This window comes from Carlito syrichta, unplaced genomic scaffold (genome assembly GCF_000164805.1).
Source record: "Carlito syrichta isolate Samal-C Ts95f unplaced genomic scaffold, Tarsius_syrichta-2.0.1 Scaffold271070, whole genome shotgun sequence".
NCBI lineage: Eukaryota > Metazoa > Chordata > Mammalia > Primates > Tarsiidae > Carlito > Carlito syrichta.
The window spans coordinates 294857-314620 of NW_007215166.1; the positions used below are offsets into that span (position 1 = coordinate 294857).

Genomic DNA, 19764 nt, shown 5'->3' on the forward strand with positions numbered 1-19764 from the left:
GCGGAGACTTAGTGGTCCAAAGCACCTACAATGGATTCTTCGCGCGCTCTGGACAATGTCGCGAGCCAGGAGCATCCGGCACCAGGAACCGCCAGCGGGAGTGGGGCCTGAGGGGCGCCGCTGGGACGCGAAGTAGGAACCTCAGCTCGGGTGGACGCTGCCCCTGGCGCTCCTGGGGGTTCTGCAGCAGCTAGGGCCAGACAGCCGCAGACAAGTCCAGCAGGTGGAAACGGAGAGATGGCATCCGACCTGTGCGAGAGAGTGGGAGATGTGAGGCCGCTGGAGGAGTTGGCAGCGAACAAGAGAGAGTTGTGTGTCGCGTTCACATGGCCACAACTCTAAACCATGCAGTTCTCTGGATCAGGGCCTCTGGACCGCTAGGGGTGGTGCTATAGAACTGCTGAAGTTCTCGCAGAGTGCCCAGACCCACACCGGGGAATCAGGTCTCGCCAGACGATAAGCGGAATGGCCTCGCACCTGCGCATCAGCCCGCAGACTCTGCGGACTCTCCCCGGGCGCCTGGAAGTGGGGCAGAGTCCGTGCAGAGGTCGCTATTCACTGCGTGTCTGTGGGGGGAAGGAGGCCCTGGTCAAGTTGCCAGGCATGCTCATTCCTCCGCGCAAACCTTCGGCAAAGACTTAAGCACCCCTCAGGTATCACAAAGTCTCAGCGGACTTACATCCCAGCCCTAAGAAGGAGTTGAGACTTCTAAAAATCTTAGACTCTCGAAGGCTCTCCTTATGTGAAGAGCCAGGTGGTGCCACGCAGCAGGTATTGGGGGGCAGACCAGGGTGAAATCGCTATCCAGCCAGATATCGAGATTTCAAACATTTGAAATCAACAAACAAAAAGGGAACAAGTTAAAGTATGTCTAGTCGTGGGACTTTTCACAAGATGCCAGCTGTGCAGAATTAAAGGTGTTTGAACTCTGTCTTTGTCTATCTTTCAAATCCTTCCCAGGAGATTTGAATTTAGAGTGAGTGACCACCCTAAAAGCCAGGATCCAGAGATCTGTTCATCTGAAGAAGCTCAGCTAGCTGATCATTAGTTTTTCCTGAGATCGCCTCATTTACTACGAGAGATCTGGTCCAGTCAGCTTCCTTTCCTGTGTGTAGACCCGAGTCACACATATTCCTGGGGACCATGGGAGGAGCGGCCCGAAATCTGTGTGCAGAAAAAGGAGCACTGTGGGTTGTCAAGTCGCAGCATTAAAATCCGCGACCCCAAGCAGCACAAACTCCCAAGTTCATTAAAATATTTCTCATCATGTATATTATTTTGATTCACATTTCATAACCCTTACTGCAAATATTAGTAACTTTGGCCACGGAAAACGAGCTGTACACTTTAGACTTAGAATGAACAAAAGCTAAAACTCAGAAGTAGGCACAACCGCAGGGCTCCTGGTGACTAAAGGGAAGACGCAGAAATTACATACCGACGTACAGCGTCGGTGTCCGCTTTCCTGGGACTGTCTCTTTTGTATTTAAACACCAGCCTTTTTCGAAATGACTCACTGGTTTGGAGAACCCCTGCAAACGCTGTCACCGGGACCGGCGGCCCAGCACAGTGACTGAGTGAGGCGAGGCGCTGGGCTACGCGCTGGGTCGACTTGGGGCTGCGCTCGCGCGCGCGCGCGCGCTAGCGGCGTGTGGTTAAGTTCCCGGCACAGCGCGTGGCTCGTGCCTCGGGCCTGCGTGGCTAGGGGTTGGCCCGCGCTCCTGGACGAGCCCACTGGAAGGACGAGCCCACTCCCTGGCCTTAACAGTGGCTCCCACCTGATCGGCCTCTCCGAAACCTGGTCTCTCTGACCGGCCTACCTTCTCACACCTGCGCTCTTGCCACCTGGAGTGGACCGAAGAGAGGTAGAATGGGCGGGTGACAGAGATCCCCTCCTGATAGTCCCCGGAGGCCTGCCTGGCAGGTAATGCTAAGACAGCCTCCTCTGGCCCCATCTCCGTGAACGGTGGCGCCCGCCTCCCACCTAGAGTCTTAACTTCACTTTTGAGATGTCCATCGTTCTTCCAAGGAGGTCTCCTCGGCCCCTTCCCCCTCCGAGTCACTCATATCCAAACCGAACGCTTTCATGTGTTTATTCAGCATTTTTACCGGCCTGATTCTGCTGTCTGTGCCGCTTCTGCGAAGACGTCAAACACCCATTTTTATTGTATTTAGTCACCCAGGTGGGGAGCCAGCCTGAGAGAGACGGCGGAAGGAGTTTCCTGGACTGCGCTGTCGCTCAGCGGCCCGCACCAACCACCACGCAGCTTGTCCTCGGGCCCGCCTCTTTGGGGGCGTGTCCACAGTGAGTGATAGACGGAGCCGCCCGGCCCTGCTCAGCCCAGCCCACGTTGCTGCTTAGATTGAAATGCAGAACTCAAGCCTCCTTCAACCGGGCACAGACTTCCTTTTACTCCTTCCTTTTGCACTCTCGCCGCCTCCTCCGGGGAAGACGCGGAGGCACCGGCGGTCCGGGGTCGCGACAGGCCGGCCCACTAAGGCCGTGAGAAAAGTTTCTTTTTGGGAGTGCGGAACTGGGGCCGGGTTGGTGTACTGCTCGGAGCAATGGGTGAGTGGCGGCGGGGGACACTGTCAGAGCCGGCAAGGGAGGGCGGGAGCGGGCGTGCGTGCGGGCGGGCGAGGGAGGGAGGGAGCGAGAGGGCGCGCGCCACTAAGCGCTCACACTCTCCTTATTGACTTTGCTCGTGTTCCTACAAGTTGTAGGAGCACGCTAAGGGTCAGCGGCGCATAGCAGTTCCGTCTGAACGTGGGCTACCGGGCTGCGGTTGATGCCATTTTCTGATTTTAAGAGGAGGGGGCTGCGGCGTCAGCGAGCCCCGCAGCCCCAGTAGCAAACCAAGTTTTGTTTCGCACGCGCGCACACATGCAAACCAAACAGGAGGAGGGAAAAACAATCCCTTCAGCTTCCCCTAGACTTTGTCTAACTGCGCGGGTCTCCAGGCGGGGCGCTGGGGATGGGGTGGGTGGGGAGAGGGAGCGGCCCAAGACCTTGAGCGAGGAGCAGACGAGAAGGAGCGCTCTCAGGCTTCTGGACCGATTTCCCCGCCTGCTCGGGAACCATTTGGACCCTCGGGACGGCTCCGCGTCTCCCCACTTTGACCGTGGCGGCCTCTCGCCCGGCAGGAACGAAGGGAGGGGGTCCGACTGCGCCTCAGCTGGGCTGTTTGGGGCCGCTCGGCCATGTTCGGGGACTGAATGGTTTGGGGACCCGCGGTTAGCCCCGGGAGAGCGCTTTCGCCCTGCCCGCGGGCGCGCACGGAGGCCGGGCGGCAGGCAGCTGTCCCAAGAGGCGGGTGCGCGTCCCCGCGCGCTCTGTGTTGGTCTTGCAGAACCAGCCTTCGGGGAGGTGAACCAGCTGGGAGGAGTGTTCGTGAACGGCAGGCCGCTGCCCAACGCCATCCGGCTTCGCATCGTGGAACTGGCCCAACTGGGCATCCGACCGTGTGACATCAGCCGCCAGCTACGGGTCTCGCACGGTTGCGTCAGCAAGATCCTGGCGCGCTACAACGAGACGGGCTCGATCTTGCCAGGAGCCATCGGGGGCAGCAAGCCCCGGGTCACAACCCCTACCGTGGTGAAACACATCCGGACCTACAAGCAGAGGGACCCCGGCATCTTCGCCTGGGAGATCCGGGACCGCCTGCTGGCGGACGGCGTGTGCGACAAGTACAACGTGCCCTCGGTGAGCTCCATCAGCCGCATTCTGCGCAACAAGATCGGCAACTTGGCCCAGCAGGGTCACTACGACTCGTACAAGCAGCACCAGCCGGCGCCGCAGCCGGCGCTGCCCTACAACCACATCTACTCGTACCCCAGCCCCATCACGGCGGCGGCCGCCAAGGTGCCCACGCCTCCCGGCGTGCCCGCCATCCCCGGCTCGGTGGCCCTGCCGCGCACCTGGCCCTCCTCGCACTCGGTCACCGACATCCTGGGCATCCGCTCCATCACCGACCAAGGTAGGGGCTCGGAGGCCGGGCGTGTAGATGTGCGGAGTGCACCCCCCGCAGCGATCCCAGGGTCTGCGGCCTCCGGGCCCGTGTCTGTCCCACCACCTGAGGCTTTTTTCCTTTGGAAACGTAAGGAGTCTTCCCAGGGGGTGTCCTGATCTCATTAACTCGAAACTCATGCCCCTCGTTTCCTTGCCACACACAGTCTCCTGCCTCATCTCAAACTACCAGACCCATAACATCCCGCCATCCCCAACACATGGTTCGCATTTTCCACCCTCCCCCGCCTCTCGCGCCGCAGCCGCCTCAACCGGCCTGGCTCGCTCGGAGACGCGTTCGGGGCCGGACTTGGGGTGCAGCCCGGGAGGCCCGAGCCTGTTTGGGGCGGCCGGCTGCAGACGCCGCTGCGGGCGGCTTGATCCGGGATCAGATGCGGCCGCGAGGAGCTCGGCGCGCTGTGGAAATTGTAGTATTCTTCTCGGATTCTGGCAATCAGGCCAAATTTGCTCAGGCAGGAAGTTCAAATGTCACCTAATTGGTTTCATTCTTATGCTTCACTTCATTTTCCTCGGAAACCGAGGTCCCCAAGTTACTACCAAGTAACTTGCATGTAACTCATTCCCGGAAGAATTCATTCTCTCTCTCCTCCCCCCCAACATTCTGTTTTTACATGAACAGATTTCACTAATACATATCTTGGCAAGAGAAGTGGCATCAACCACTTGGGCGAGGGAGACAAAATGCAAGGCGATTCCATGCCGTCTTTCTACCGCTTTTTCCCGTGTTCCCTGAGCTTGCCGCTTTCCTTTGGGGCCCCCAAGTCCCCGATGATGCGAGTGGACGTCTATCTAGTTCCTGCACGTTTTTAGCGGGGCCACCCCACACCTCACCGTTCCTTTCCTTTCTCACCCCTGACCTTGCCTTGTCGTGAGCGTCTTTTCTGCGTGATCAGAACGATTCCCTGAGCCCTCCTGCCCGGTCCGGCTTCCGCAGGAGACCTGAGTTTGTTTTCTTTTACTAAGTTGTTAAAAAAAAAAAAAAAAAAAAAGGCGTTAACTTCTTTCTTGGTAGAAAGCAAATGCCCTAAGAGGCAGAATTTAAATGATTACATAGTCGACTTTCTTCATTTCTCAACCCAAGGTTTTAAAAGCGCAGAGGAAAAATTAAATAGGAAAGGGAAAATAGTTCTGGTAATTATTTCCTGCCTTTCTTGGTTGCCACCACATTGGCACAATTATCCTAAGTAATTAAAGCAGGATTCTGATTTCTCATCTTCTTGTTTTCTGACTGCGAATTTACAAGCGCTCAGTTTTGTCTTCTTCGGAGCGAGTCAGAGCTTTAGTTGGAGAGAGTTTGCCCTTGATTTATAGGATAAACTGACCTCACTGACATTTAAAGGAAGCCCCTGTTCATGGGAAAGTGTGAGATCAGCAGAAATGGGGGCTCACAGGGGAATCTCAATTTCTTAAGATAACTTCAGGCTTGCGCCCACCGACTGCCTTTTGTCTGGGAAGGCAAAGAGAGACAGGCAGCTCTGGACCCAAACACAGATTCCTGGTGCAAATAGGAATCCATTTAATTCTTGGAGGGGGGGGAGCATAGTGACAAAAGGCTGACAGAATTGAAAAGAAAACTTTTCTTGCCTAGGGATCCTGCAACCAGACCAAATGTCAGTTAGGAAATGTTTGAAGTATGGAGAGGAGCAGCTGACTCCTCGTAGATATTGTTGTTGATTTTGGACACCAACTTTGAACAACCTGGTTTCTGACTAATCTAGGAATATGAAATGATCATTTCTACAAGATGATTACTGTGTCGGATGGAAGCTAGCTATAGTGACTTGTTAAAAATTAAGCTATAGTGGCTTTGTCAAACTTCGCTCCTCCACCCATGGGACCCTAAAATGAAAATATATTGCTTGTAGCCTTCAAATAGCTCCTTTTGGAAATTATACCTGGGCACTGAAAAATGTCAGTGACTCAGTATGCACAAACCTACGTATTCTAGTAATCTGTGTACACCATGCAATTTTCTTTGCATCTTCATCAAGTTCAGGAAGAATAACTCATGGTATCACACTGTAACACTTAATTCTACTTTCATTTTCTTAAGCGTTAATTTCATTTTCTCTTTTTCGTATGCATTTTTAAAAGCCCTGTCTCTATAACCCTGCCACTGACACCCATGGCATGAATAATGGTCACTACACCATTCGTTTTTGTCACGTGCACATATCAGCACATATTTAACGTGTAGCCACAGAGAACCCAGGGGGGTCCCTTGCACACACAAAGCAGAATCTACGCATGTATATTCTGCATGCGTATTGTGGGCATCGTTTAGTTACTTGTTTGCAAAGGTCTTTGCAAGTCTTCTTGGGTTGACATAAGTACCAGATCCCCACAGTGTAGTGAGAGCACTTTGGGATGTCTCTGAGCAGCAGAGGCAGCACCTTTAGGTCAGACTCCCCCAATCTCTCTTTTCAAGTGAGTCCTAGATCTTTGTCAACCCTGGTTGGCCTTGGGTTAGGACTGAGGAGGTGGAGAATGGCCTGACCAGTCTCACGAGCTCTTTCCTCGATTTGGGTTTCTACCACCCATTTCCGCGTGGAGTGAGGAGGGATGGAGGGAAATCAAGGGCTGATTGAAAAATAAGAAATTAAAAAAAAAAAAAATCTTCCCTCAGGCGTGGGTGACAGAATTCGGGGAGGCCTACTCAGGCGAGCAAAACTTCACCAGGCCCTGGACTGGAAGCAGAGGAGGCCGCGGCTGGACCCCGCGCCCCTGGGGAGGCCTTGGGCGGGGCGGACCCGAGGTCTGAGCTCTCATGCTCTCGGGTCGCGGGTTCAGGTCCTGTCTCAGGAGGGGGACGCGCGCGGCTGGGCTTCCAGCCTGACACCTTCTCCTCCTCTCCAGGAGTGAGCGACAGCTCCCCCTACCACAGCCCCAAGGTGGAGGAGTGGAGCAGCCTGGGCCGCAACAACTTCCCTGCCACCGCCCCGCACGCGGTGAACGGGCTGGAGAAGGGAGCCTTGGAGCAGGAAGCCAAGTACGGTCAGGTGAGGAGGCGAGGGCCAGGCCAGGTGGGCTGCGTGGCAGCGGGGATTTGGGCGATGGAGTACCCAGGATCCCAGGATCATTTCTGAGCTTCGGTCGAGAGAAGCCCAGGCCCGCGGTTGCTGACACGAGCCGGGGCCCCGGTTGATTGGGAGGGAACAGAGGTCCGGCCTCCCGAGGCAGAGCGGAGGCCTCGACCCCCGCCAGGGTCCCGGGGCGCTCGCACAGCGCGCGGGGTCAGGGGGCGGCGGCCCCCCCGAGGCGTGGCCCTGGGAAGCGCCTCTAAGCCTGCTTGGCCTTTGGGGGCTCGGGGAGGCCTCGCCTGAGCCCTAGTGGCTGCTTGCCTTGAGGCTAGATTTAACCAAAAAAAGGCGCTTCCGAAAAGGCTGGGCCTCGCGGCCCTGGGGTCTCCACGCCAGCGGGTCGCGCGCCCAGGGTCGCGCCCAGCAGGACTGCGCTGCGGGCTCCTGGCGCTGGGACATTCCCCGCCGTGGAGCTCAGAAACAGACAAGCGCGGCTCGTCTTGGAGAGGGGCGACCGATAAACGTAATGAGGTTACCATTTCCCGATTAAAGGTCACGTCGTCATCTCCCAAGGGAGGTTAGTAAGAAAACCTCAAATTATACGGACTGGCTGTGGACCGTTTAATTTTTCTTTCCCTCCTTCCCTCCCCCAACCCTCCAAAAGAAAATTTAAAACACTCGTGTTTTGCTGGGGGTTTTTCTCCCCTGAGAAAAGCCAAGCAACCACCGCCACAAAAGCCCAAGAGTGTTGAGTCTAAATGCATCACCATGTTGGAATCAAGAGTTCAAAACTCTCAAAAACCGGAACTTAAGGCAGCGTGAGGTTTCCCTGAGCAGACCTGGGTAGGTTTGCAGTTTTTTTTTAAAAATGGTTAAACCTATTTAATTATCCATTTTGGTTTGCAAATTTCTTAATCTCAAACTCCAATACCAGAGCTTCAAACTACACAGTTTATGTTTTATTATTTTGAAGTCTTGAAACGTTTGATGTTTACTTGTCTGTCAAAATCAGCTTTTGAAATTAATTGAAACATGTTACTCTTATTCAGTTGGAAAAAAAATCCTAGTCATCATTTTTTCTAACAAATCCTGTTTCCATGTCCTCTTGTCTCTTGTATTTTGTTGAAGTAGAGTTAGAATACATATCAGTAACTCTCTTGTAGCAGAAATACAGAAAAAAAGAGAGTCATTTTCATTAGTGTGTTTCCACTGTAAAGAATACCAATAAGAAATTATATGAAAGTCTGTTATTTTCTTTTACTAAATGGCCCACCCTTAATTCTTAATTCGCAAAGAAAAAATAGTGTAGTACAATGGTTAGGAGGTACGATCTCGGGCACTATCACTTCTTCAGCAAGTTATTTAAAGTTTTAGAACTTCAAATGCTTCATCTTTTTAAATGGGGAAATGATAGTCTCAACCTCAAGAGATGTTATGAGTATTCAATGAGATAGTGCAACCTCATAGCACATAATAAGCATTCATTAAATATTACCTATAAGTGGCAGTTAGAGGATGACTTTTAAAAACAAGCAATATTTAGGAGAATATACTTTGTTCCAAGAGCCCATAGTAAAAAACAAAACAAAACAAAACTTCAAGGCATTTTGTTACAAACAATAGAAAGAGTGTATATAAAGTGCCTAACATAATAGCAAGCATTTAATAGGTGCTCAGTGCTTTTTATTAGGTCATCATTTCTTGGAATAATATTGTGAAGCATAGAATTGAAAAAAAAAGTATCTAACTTCCACATGGGGTTGATGAATCCAGTTTACATATAAAACAGCCTCATAATCCAAAAAACTTTTATAGCTATTTATATTTTTATTCCCTTGAATTATACATCTAGCATTTAAACTTGTTTAGAAATTTGTAATACACTTCTAAACTAAAATGACAGATTATTTAAAATAAAATTTTAAAACACAGTTTAAAATAATCTATTTTCTGATCATTATATTGGGTAACATTTTATATGCCGAATCACAAATTATCAGATTTTTAAAAGCAAGTAATTAAAGGGAAAAGTGGCCAAATAAATATTGCTCTAAATTCTTAGAAAAAACAAGTTTCTTTCCTAAAGTATAAAGATATTTATATCATACTTACATTTGCAGAGTTCTTAATTGCAATGTGTGAATCTTCTGCATGCCATGTAGTTAGATAATTCAATAATGTAAAACTTCAAGAACTGAAAAGTTTCTAAGCACAATGTAAATCACTAGCTACTCTATTATAATCATCAAAATAGTGCTTAGTGCTGAAGATGTGCTAAGTAGGCACATAAGCTTAGGCTGTGTCATTTTTGGAGCAATTTTGGACTTTAGACATTTATTTCATTGAGGGCAAAATTGTCTATTAATACTTGCTCATAAACAGGAAAGGTAAACTGTGTTGTACTCATATGTCCATTTCTGTTACCAACATACAAAGGGAAGATTTATCTTTTAAAGTTATTTTTCAAAATGTTATCAGCATATTTCAGCCAAAATGTAAACTCAGGTAACATGTTTGGAAAACATGTTTATATTATGGACAAAACTTGAAAGTCTTTGGCCAAAATATCTTAAAAATTTTGCCCACAATACTTTCAGGGCATTTTTAGTTGTTATTAACTAGTACAGTATTATATGATGCCAGTTTAGTATATAAAGGAGGAAATCAAGAATTCAGAATCATAGAGCTTAGAACATATTTTCCCAAAAGACAACTGTAAAATTACCATAGGGCTGAACTGGCAACTGATTATAGATACTATTGATTACTGTAATCTAGGGTTTCTATTTTCAGCTTAAGCTGCAAAGAAAGATTCCCAGTAATTACCATCATATGCACATTTCAGCTATAAACACACCTATCTTTTGTTTCAGGAAAATTAGCTTAAAATATTCAAACTTGTCTTACACATGAATATTATGGTGTATTACAATAATTAATATTTTACTGTGCCAATCGGAAGTCTTTATTGTCTATATCTGAGGACAGGATATTTATTTGTTTTGGCTTTTTTCACTCACTTTTTCTATTAGGCTAGAAATCCCTAATCTTACTTAATTCTGAATGCAACAATGTTCTCTGATTTCAAATGACTGGTTCTTTTCTGTTGACAGCATAAAACCTCTATTGAATATAATTGAAATGGCAAAATAACTTTAGATAGAGAATCATAGGGATTGGAGTATTTCTGCCCTTTTGCATGGTACTTAATGAATCAAATGCTTCATTTAATTCAAAAGTTTATAGATAATTGTATAATATGGAAACATTTCTACAAATGGGCACCTTTTCTCAGAAGAAAACACATTGCATATCTGGCATTCTAATAAAAGTAATTTGAGTGACAGATTTATATGCTGTATCTTCATTTTGGAATTGCAAATATTAACTCGGATGGCAAGTTTAATATGACATTAGCTATAAATTGAGATGTGAGAAATAGAGAATCGTTTATGAATACTTGTACATGTACTTTTAAAAAGTTCAGATTTAAACAAATTATGAAAATAGTTGAATTTAAAGACAACTTAATTTGAAATTCTTATGAAGCATTTATTTGTTCATTGTATTTGAAATGAAGATGGTATTTTAAAATACTGAATGTAACTTTCTGGTGTCTTATTTTTAAAAATGGCTGTCCTTGTGGCCATTCTGTTCTTGTGAAGATATAAATGAAATTGCACTACATTTTTCTTCATATCCAATAAAATTAATTTTTGTCAGATAATTTGTAATTTATTGAGAATGAAATCATAGGCAAAGGTCAATAGAATCTTTGAAATTCATAATATTATTTATTACAAAAAACATTCTTTGATCTGGTTATATTTTAACCAGTAGTATGAAATTAATGATCATATGTCAGCAAAGTGTGCCATATAAAATAGTGGAAAAGGTAATTTAAAAATGCTGAAGGCCACATCAATTTTAATAATATTTTGGAAAATCATAAAATTTAGAAAAGTTTTAAAATAGCAGCTTTCCATTACCAGAGACATTTAGATCTACAATATGATAACTAAGCAGAATTAAACTCCTTTTGGATAAATGTTGAGACCCTATTTATAACCATCATTGCATTTTATCAGATATGACTTAATAGGCCACTGCATAATGAATTAAGGGAAAAATGACATTCAGAAAAATGATTTCACCAAAAAAGAAAATCTTGTTTATTTTCAGATTTGAAATATTTACTTGTTTATGATATCATGGTTGAAATTCTAGGAGAAGTACATCTCTATTTGTGGTTAAGTCTACTTTATCATAAAGCCAAGGTAAACTCATTTTGTCGTAAGGGAGGACCAAGTAGAACTGATAAGCAAATGACAGATTGTGGGTAGAAGACCTGGCACTGTTTGCATTTTCTTTAAGAGAGGAAATATTGAGCAGACAATTCCCAGAATTTGAAGAATATTCTATAACCTATAATATTCTGCCAGACAGTTATCATACCGGCTTTTTCATGCTCACAAGTATTTGGATATTATTGTATTTCCATTGTCTTGGTAGGGGGTGAATAAATGGAACAACCATAAATCAAATAATGAAATGGTTAGGTTAGAACTTTTATTTACTTTTGTCAACAGTTTTATCCATTTTGCTTGCTTAAAGTATAATACTTATTCTGTGATAAAGGGTGCCTTCCTTTTTGTTTTGTTTTTAAAGCAAGAGTATCATATCTTTGCTTTCACAAACTTATACTAACTTAGTATACAAATGATAATGAAATGCTTATTATGTATCCTGTTTAGTGGGAATACAAGATGATTAAAGCAAATCCTTTTCCTCAAACAGTGTGCAATTGGATCTTCTGCCAATACAATTTCTCAACATAGTCACTAAAGTTATTTTGCATTTAGATCAAATGCAATTAAATAGAACAAATGAAATGAAAACTCACTTTCATTTTTCCTGTGATAACCTTAATCAGAACTACACTGCATCTTATATATTTTTCTAGACTGTTTCCTTTAATGTCAATGTGATGAAGTCTGTCTTTTCTTAAAAGTATTCAACAAAGCAAGTAACTTACTTTTTCTGGAGTATGCAATTTAGTTTATTTTGCTTTATGTTAATACATCTCATTCTCAAAAATAGAAGATAGTTTGCCATAGGGAGCACCCTTGCACAGTTCTTTCAGAGGAAGGAATTCTCATAGCTTTCATGGAATATCCACATGACAAAGGAGTTAATGGATTGAAGTCTTATTTATGGAATCTTTAGGTAAAGTAATTTTCAAAAATGAGATTTCCATTATATGCCTATTGCTGGGGTTTCATTTGGAAAATTTGTTTACTCTTCCCTGGGGATTCCATATGTTGGTTGATTTATAAATCATATTTACAATCCAATTAAGTAGAGTAATTTAGCATGTTTGCTCCCGCTATATTTATAGTGTACATTTGGTAGTCTCTACTCAGCCTAACTAGCTTTTCAGATTAATTACATGCCCTTCACTGAAAACATTAAACAGATTTGGGACATTTAAGTCATGTACTCTTTTACTGGAAAGAATAAACAAACATCAATGCTACCTGTAGTTGTTTTCCTTTGCGGTGGAACATTTTACTCTTTCAGTGATTGCTTCAGAAATAACAATTACTTTACTCAGTAGAGATTTATATCTTTTACTAATGTCATGTTTCAAAATTAATAGTGAGAAAATTGATGTGTTTATTGAGTCACTAAAATGAATAAATAGTGAAGGTGGCAGGAGGCAGGTACGTTTTAAAGCCTGTTTGTTCTCTCATCTTGCTTGCCCCTTTTTGTGCATTCGTAAATCTGAACTTAGAAAGCAAAAAGTAAAATTACAACACCCCCCTGCCTCCTCCCAAACTAGCTCATAATTTAACCTGAGGGAAAGCTAAGAACTGTTTTTATACTGTTTAAGTTAAAGATTTCTATCTTTTTTTTTTTTAAAAGCAAACACTTTAGCCTCTCTTTGCCTTTTTCTACAAGATGAAGTCAACTTTCTCCAAGCTTCTCTTCTGACCCTTTCTTCTGCAGTAAAAAGAGATTGCATCACTAAGATGACACTAAATAAATATTGTGGATCTTAGAGAACTTTGAAATGTTTAATACTAATAAGAATAATGACATAAAGCAAGTTTCTGTTTTAAGTATGAGAAATTGGACAAATATGGAAAAAATTAGTCATTTTTTTTTTTTTGCTCTTGACAAACGAATGTAATCATGGGATAAGTAAGGCACCAAAAGGTAACACAGACCTAAACCCAATGTTCTGCCTCCCCCTAAATTCTAGGAGCATTATCTAAGATAAAAGTACAGTGTAGCATGGTTTTTTTTTCTTTTTTAAACCACACTACTCTTTTATTCAATGAAATATCCTTTCTTTAGCATGATATTGAATCAAATACTGACTAAAAGCCCAGAGAAATTTCTGCAGATAAACCAGTGAAGAGAATGCATAGTATACATGATTGCCAACATAATCACTCCATGGAGAGGAAAGGGGAGAGAAAAGGAAACAGAATTAAGAACAAGTTAATTAACTAACTTGTTAACTTGTTAATATTAATGAATTAATTCATCCCTAATAGCATGGTTTTTGAGGGCTATATTACAGGAGGAACATCTCTGGGTAAAAAGAATTGGATCCAGGTAAGGCAGGTGTGGATATTTGCAACAGAACAGCTGAAGAGCACTAATAAAGGGGACACATCATCAAAGAGCAGTTGTTCCAAAGGCAAGGCTGTGAGGAAAGGAAAGTTGACTAAGAAGAATTTCAGAGAGAACTGAAATTCTGTATGATAGATAAAATACAAAGAAAAAAGAATGGGTAGGAAAAATTTAGCTGTGATGAAAAATAGAACTCACCAACAGATATGTTCTGCTAACTAGAACATTGTTTTTGTCATGTATAATATTAAATCTTTTAATCTTATGTCCTTGTAAAATCTTGAGCAAAGGATTTCATTATTTTAAGAGTAATTTTCATCAAAACATCTTTATTTTGTTATTCTCAGTGCACATTGACATCAATGGTATAAAATATTAATAATACTAGGATGGATGAGGCCAAATATGTTGTGAACACCTTTCCATAACTGAATTGAAATGATTCCTTTCCCAACTAATTTCTCATAGATCATTAAGCAAATTCTAAAGAAAAATGATTAGAACTATAATCTCCATGCAAATTGATAATTCCCCTGCAATTTGATAGTTGATAGTTCTTTATCTTGATACTCATCTTCTAAGAGTCTTAAAGTGTGTCTCCTTTGAGACATAATTAGCCATTCCCAGAAAGGTACAAAATTGTTTTTTTTTTGAAGCTAAGAAACAGATGAGGATCTAACATAAGAATTGGGTTATAGGAAAGGAAAGAACTTGTTGCCAGATGTTATCTCAAAAGATGCTCTAGCTTGAGATTAATTGTGACTATCTTTTAACTGTCCAGGAAAAACAGCATGATATGTTACAGAGGATCCTGCATCAGAGAGGGGTGATAAACTCTTTTAACACATGGCCCTTGACTTGTTAAATTCCTTCTTCTATATCCTTGTATAAAAAGAGAATGAGATTTCATTTATATTCAACAGTGTTGGGCAATAGTTTCTTTATTAAAAAATATGGCAGCACCATTCTTTGGGGCACTTAACATACATTTTAATTTCAATGGAACATTGTGTTGTATTCATGATACACTATCTGTAACTATGATAAATTCAACGGTTTATAATGAGCTACAATTAATTATCTTTATTACTCAGTAAAATGTGTTGCATATTTCTTGGTGCCTGGGACATAGGACACACTCAAGAAACTTTAGTTTCCTTTCTCCTTCCCCATTTTTCAAAGATCAGACATTGACTAACAGAACAAAAGGTGTGTGGTCTTATAGTCCAAAGATGCAGGTTAACCCGTCTCATTTTTTTTTCTTCTCATTTTTAATTTTGTCAGAAATCCAAGAGCAATGTTAAATCACCCCCAAGTATATATTCTACTTTGTGTGTGTGTTTGTGTATATGTATAAATATACTATAAAACTACTCTGCATTGAGAAAATAGTTTTTGAGACCCCACCATTGCATTCTCATAGATGTGGAAGTGAAAATCATAACCAAATAAATTAAATTAGAAAATAATTTCTACTTATTTGGAATATTAATTGGAATTCCTATTTATTATTGGAATTGAAAAAGTATCTAACATATGTCCTATTAACAATTAAGAACTAAGGATTAAATTGATTTTTCTAATAACATTCTAGAATTTACATTATATTTTCACTAGGAAATAAGTTGATATGTTAGTTCATTCATATCACTAACAGGAATCAGGATTTACTCTTTATTTCTAAATAGTGTAGAAATTGAGGGGAAAAAATTAGGCTACTTGAATAAGGGTGCCCAATGTTCATGCCAGAATCAGGATTAGAAATCAGGGTGTTTTTGGTGTTGTTAATAGTTACGATACCAACAATAACTTATTGGATGCCAAGAGAGCACTGGTTTCTAGGCAGGCTTGCCTGCCTGGGCTGCTGCACTTCGTTTGCAAACAAAGATTTTATATCGAAATTTATTTCAAGAGATTTATCCATGTGACTTTTAAAAACTTACATCACAGGGCCCCAAAACTTTGCAAGCAAATTTTCTAAATTCAAAACTATGCATATGCAGTTCTTTTATATTTGGAAAGACAGTTTCTTTACTTTTTGATAAATTGGCTTGGGGATGGGAGACGTCCAATCTTCATTTAAAAGCCCTTCCGGGACAAAGTGCGTGGTTTTGCGTATCTTTTGTCCAACAGGCATTTTCAACATGGTGTCTTAAGATATGGCCCATTTTTATTTAGCAAAGGTTGTGCTCATTTGGAGCTTCGAACGTGACAGCCCAAACTCTGTGCCTGTCTTCAGTGAAAATGAAAGCTGAATCAACCAGGCCCTCACAAATACCTCAACAAAAGAGCCAAACAAAACCCAAGTACCAGGAAGGTTGACAAGAAGATGTGGACAGCTGAGATTTGAAGAGTATTTAATCGCCATTAATTCTTTCCTCACCGTGCACTTCCTTCCTTCACTTCCAAACAGCAAAAGCAAATACTGTGAATTGTCTGGTTGTAGCTTCCGCAAACCTTTTGTGGAAAGAATAATATGTTACCTTTTGCCATGATGTTTGTTTTAGTAGCAAGACTGTGAATGTCTTTAGAATCTAATAAAGCTGAAATCCAAACGAAAATCAGAAGGAAGAGTGAGAATACTGTTAGCTGACTCGGACTTACGTTCCACCTCTTTCTCAGAACCTGTGAAATGTCGACTACTGTAATGTGATAATTTTTCACCTCTTCTCTTTTCTTCCTCTCAGGCACCAAATGGTCTCCCAGCTGTGAGCAGCTTCGTGTCAGCCTCCAGCATGGCTCCCTACCCTACTCCGGCCCAAGTGTCGCCTTACATGACCTACAGCGCCGCTCCTTCTGGTTACGTTGCTGGACATGGGTGGCAACATGCCGGCGGCACCCCGCTGTCCCCCCACAACTGTGACATTCCCGCGTCGCTGGCATTCAAGGGAATGCAGGCAGCCAGAGAAGGTAGTCATTCTGTCACCGCTTCCGCGCTCTGATGGGAAATTCCGTCTCCGGCAGCTTCACCCGGGTCTTCCCCTCTCAACACATCCTCCTCCCCCCGTTCCCAGGTCTCAGCCCACCCCTCCTGCCCGCCAGCCCTCCTGCCTCAAAAACTGGCTGTGCGGACTCACATCCTTTTGTGCTGATGACACTAACATATTTCTTGCCACAGCTTTTCTCTCGCAGAAAAACTGACATGACTTTAGGATTTAAAAACAAAAAGCAACGTTAAGGATTGAATGAGACATTTGTGTTGCGCACACTGTCTCAACATAGCGAAGAAACCTACACCCCTCAAAGGGCTTAAGGAACTTTTAAAACTAGTCTTTGGTTAAACCACACGTGTATATTTATTCTAAATCAACCCGAACTTTTGAAACGTGCAATTGTTGAGATTTTGAAAAATCAATAAAGGAAAATACATATAGAAAAAACTTATGCTACACCCTCTAATCAAATATGGTAACCAAGTAAGCCTTAATTCATCATTAGGAAACCAATCAATAATTGACTTGTTTGAGTGATCCTTTATTTTTAAGAGATGACCTATTTTGTTGAAAAATATGTGTAGAACCCAAGTAATATCTGAATTTAGCTCCTTCTGGCGTTTTGACTTGGTTCCAAATACAATAATGTTTATATTTTCTATCACTTTGTAAATATGGACTCTGGATGGTGCATTTGTGTCTTCATTCCATAAGATATCCCCCTCCCCCCAGCCCTACCCCTCTCTATTTTTTCTTTCTTTTTTGCAAAGGTGACTTTCTGGCAACGTCTTTGTCTCTGGTGGTGGGCTGCTCTGGCTCCTGGACCTGGACTTGCCCCCAGATTTTGTGTGGGCAGTGAAAGCTTCAACATCTCATGAAGGACACTTTTTTTTCCCCTGCAGCAAAGGACACACACACACAAAAACAGATAAAAACAAGCCAGTCTCTCGTTTTGTCTCCTAATCAAACAACATACATGCCAAGCATAAAAGGCAAGAGGGTGAAAAATATCTGAACAAGAAGGCTCTAAAGGAAGTCACTTAGAAACTTAAGTTTAATGTGAAATGTTTTGCAAAGACACTTAAAATGAACTTTATGTTAAGAAAACCACTGTGAAACTAAATTGTACTGTTATTGTTGGCTTACCTGTGTGTTCAGCAATCTCAGCCCAACATTATGTTGTAATTTAAAGAAAATGGAAAATTCTGCTCTAATGAATGTAACAATGGCTTGCTGTGAAGTTTACATTGTTGTACAGAAGCATGTTTCACATGTAGGTAAACTGGTGGTGGTATTAGAAATACAAATACTATTTAATTTTAACACATTTCTTTCATTCATTTCTGAGATTACAGGACACAGTTTAACTGATAAGCCTTTCTAGACCAATTTTTGTTTCCACTTTAATGTTAATAATAGAGCTGTGGGGTATATCTGTGTGTGAGCGTGTGATTATGTGTTGTATTGTAAACAATTGATTTTCTTGGGCAAAATTTTACCATTTTTATCCCTTCTATTTAGGAAGTTCTTTCCGCTTGGCAATATAGGCTTAAAATTTTTTTTTAGAACATTGGTACAGTTCATCTATTGGAAAATTAATATATTGAGGGTTTTTTTGGTATTATTTCTGTGCAATAACTAAAAGAGCACCTCACTAGGTATGGACGTTGAAGATGCATTCAGTAGATGACTTTGATTTCTTCCTGTCTGTGCTGTGCACAGCCCGCGTGGCAACGCAGTTCCGCCACATCAGTTTCATGGCTTCACTTAAAACTCAGATGTCTAGATTAGCTAGGTTTTCAAATCACTAGGATGTAAAAGTAAACACATTTCTGACACACAAGCTATGTTCGAGTAACTGCTTTTCTCTAACAGCAGATATCTGATAGAGAGCTTTGAACTGCATATATTTCTAAAGCAATTGAAATTCAGTGCTACAAACAGAGGATTATAACTTCAGGAGAAGAATAAGCAGAAGGAGCAGATGAACTCTCAGGGCCATAGTCTTCCTTTGATCTTGTAAAACTCCCATTGACATCTGGAGTTCTCAGTCTGGTGAGAAAATAGACTATAAACTGAATGGAACAAAGATCCAATCCAATATTTTGGTGGAGACTTTAAAACCATATCATACAGGGACTCTCCTGTCGTCCAGAAAAACTGACATAAGGTACAGAATTATTCTTTATCAAATGTTTTTAGTTGGCTACTAGAAGTCTTTAAAAATATTGTTTGTATGGAAATGAAACTAAGTATTATTTTCTTTATCTAAATTAAGAAGTCTCTTGTTATTATGCTATTTATAATTTTTTTTCCAGTTCTTGTATTTTAAAAAATTGAATATTAATGGTATCAAAGTTTTCTTTTTTTTCTCCCCCTTTCCCCTCCAGGTCTTTTCTTAACAACAGTGAATTCACATGGAGTAATTTTAAAAAGACAACAATTTGCTATTCAAAGCAAATTATGCTCTAAAACCACTTTTAAAAATATGAGAAGGAAAACGGGATGAGATATGGGGTTGGGACTGCTGAATTTTTAAAGATTATTATTATTGGTTGATGTTAACATATTTCCTCTGCTTCTCAGAGGGTAAAAGTGTTGTTTTCAAATTGGCAAATGCACGCTTCAGAAATCCTTTCCTCTCTCATCCACATGGAGAGGTTAAAGGTTCGATTTCATGGGCTCTATGCAGGCAGTACTCTCACAGGATGCACGAGTATTACCTGCAAGGATAGCACGCAGTTGTGCAACCAAGACATATTCTTATTTCTCTTGCTTTTTTATAAGTGACCCTCTTATTGAATATGGGCTGAAATATAAATTTGAAAAACACGGTTGAAAAGGATGTACAACAGAAGGCTGTGTATGTATATACAGTATGTCAAAAAGCCTTTTATTTTTATACTTCAAATGCTCTAAATTAATAAAAAATAATAATTACTATGTTATCTTTTACTTTTTATTTTCAAAATGCTTTAGCAAACTAGCCCCACAGTAGAAGTATCTCATAGCAGTAATGAAGAACAGGTGTCATCTGGAATGTGCAGATATTTTTGTTGACCTTAGCTACTGAATTAACATTATGTTAGGATACAGACATAAAATCAAGATTGGTTATGTCAAGACCAAGGAGATATTTTTG

General features: G+C 42.3%; 1 protein-coding gene across 1 annotated transcript; it reads left to right on the forward strand.

The window, feature by feature from the left end:
* Window positions 1-2175: 2175 nt before the first annotated feature.
* PAX9 (paired box 9) lies at window positions 2176-17996 on the forward strand. The gene is made up of 4 exons (XM_008052286.1): window positions 2176-2569; window positions 3351-3977; window positions 6887-7026; window positions 16377-17996. Exons 1-4 carry the CDS (start codon window positions 2566-2568, stop codon window positions 16629-16631), a joined length of 1026 nt encoding a protein of 341 aa, XP_008050477.1. The 5' UTR covers window positions 2176-2565; the 3' UTR covers window positions 16632-17996.
* Window positions 17997-19764: the final 1768 nt, after the last annotated feature.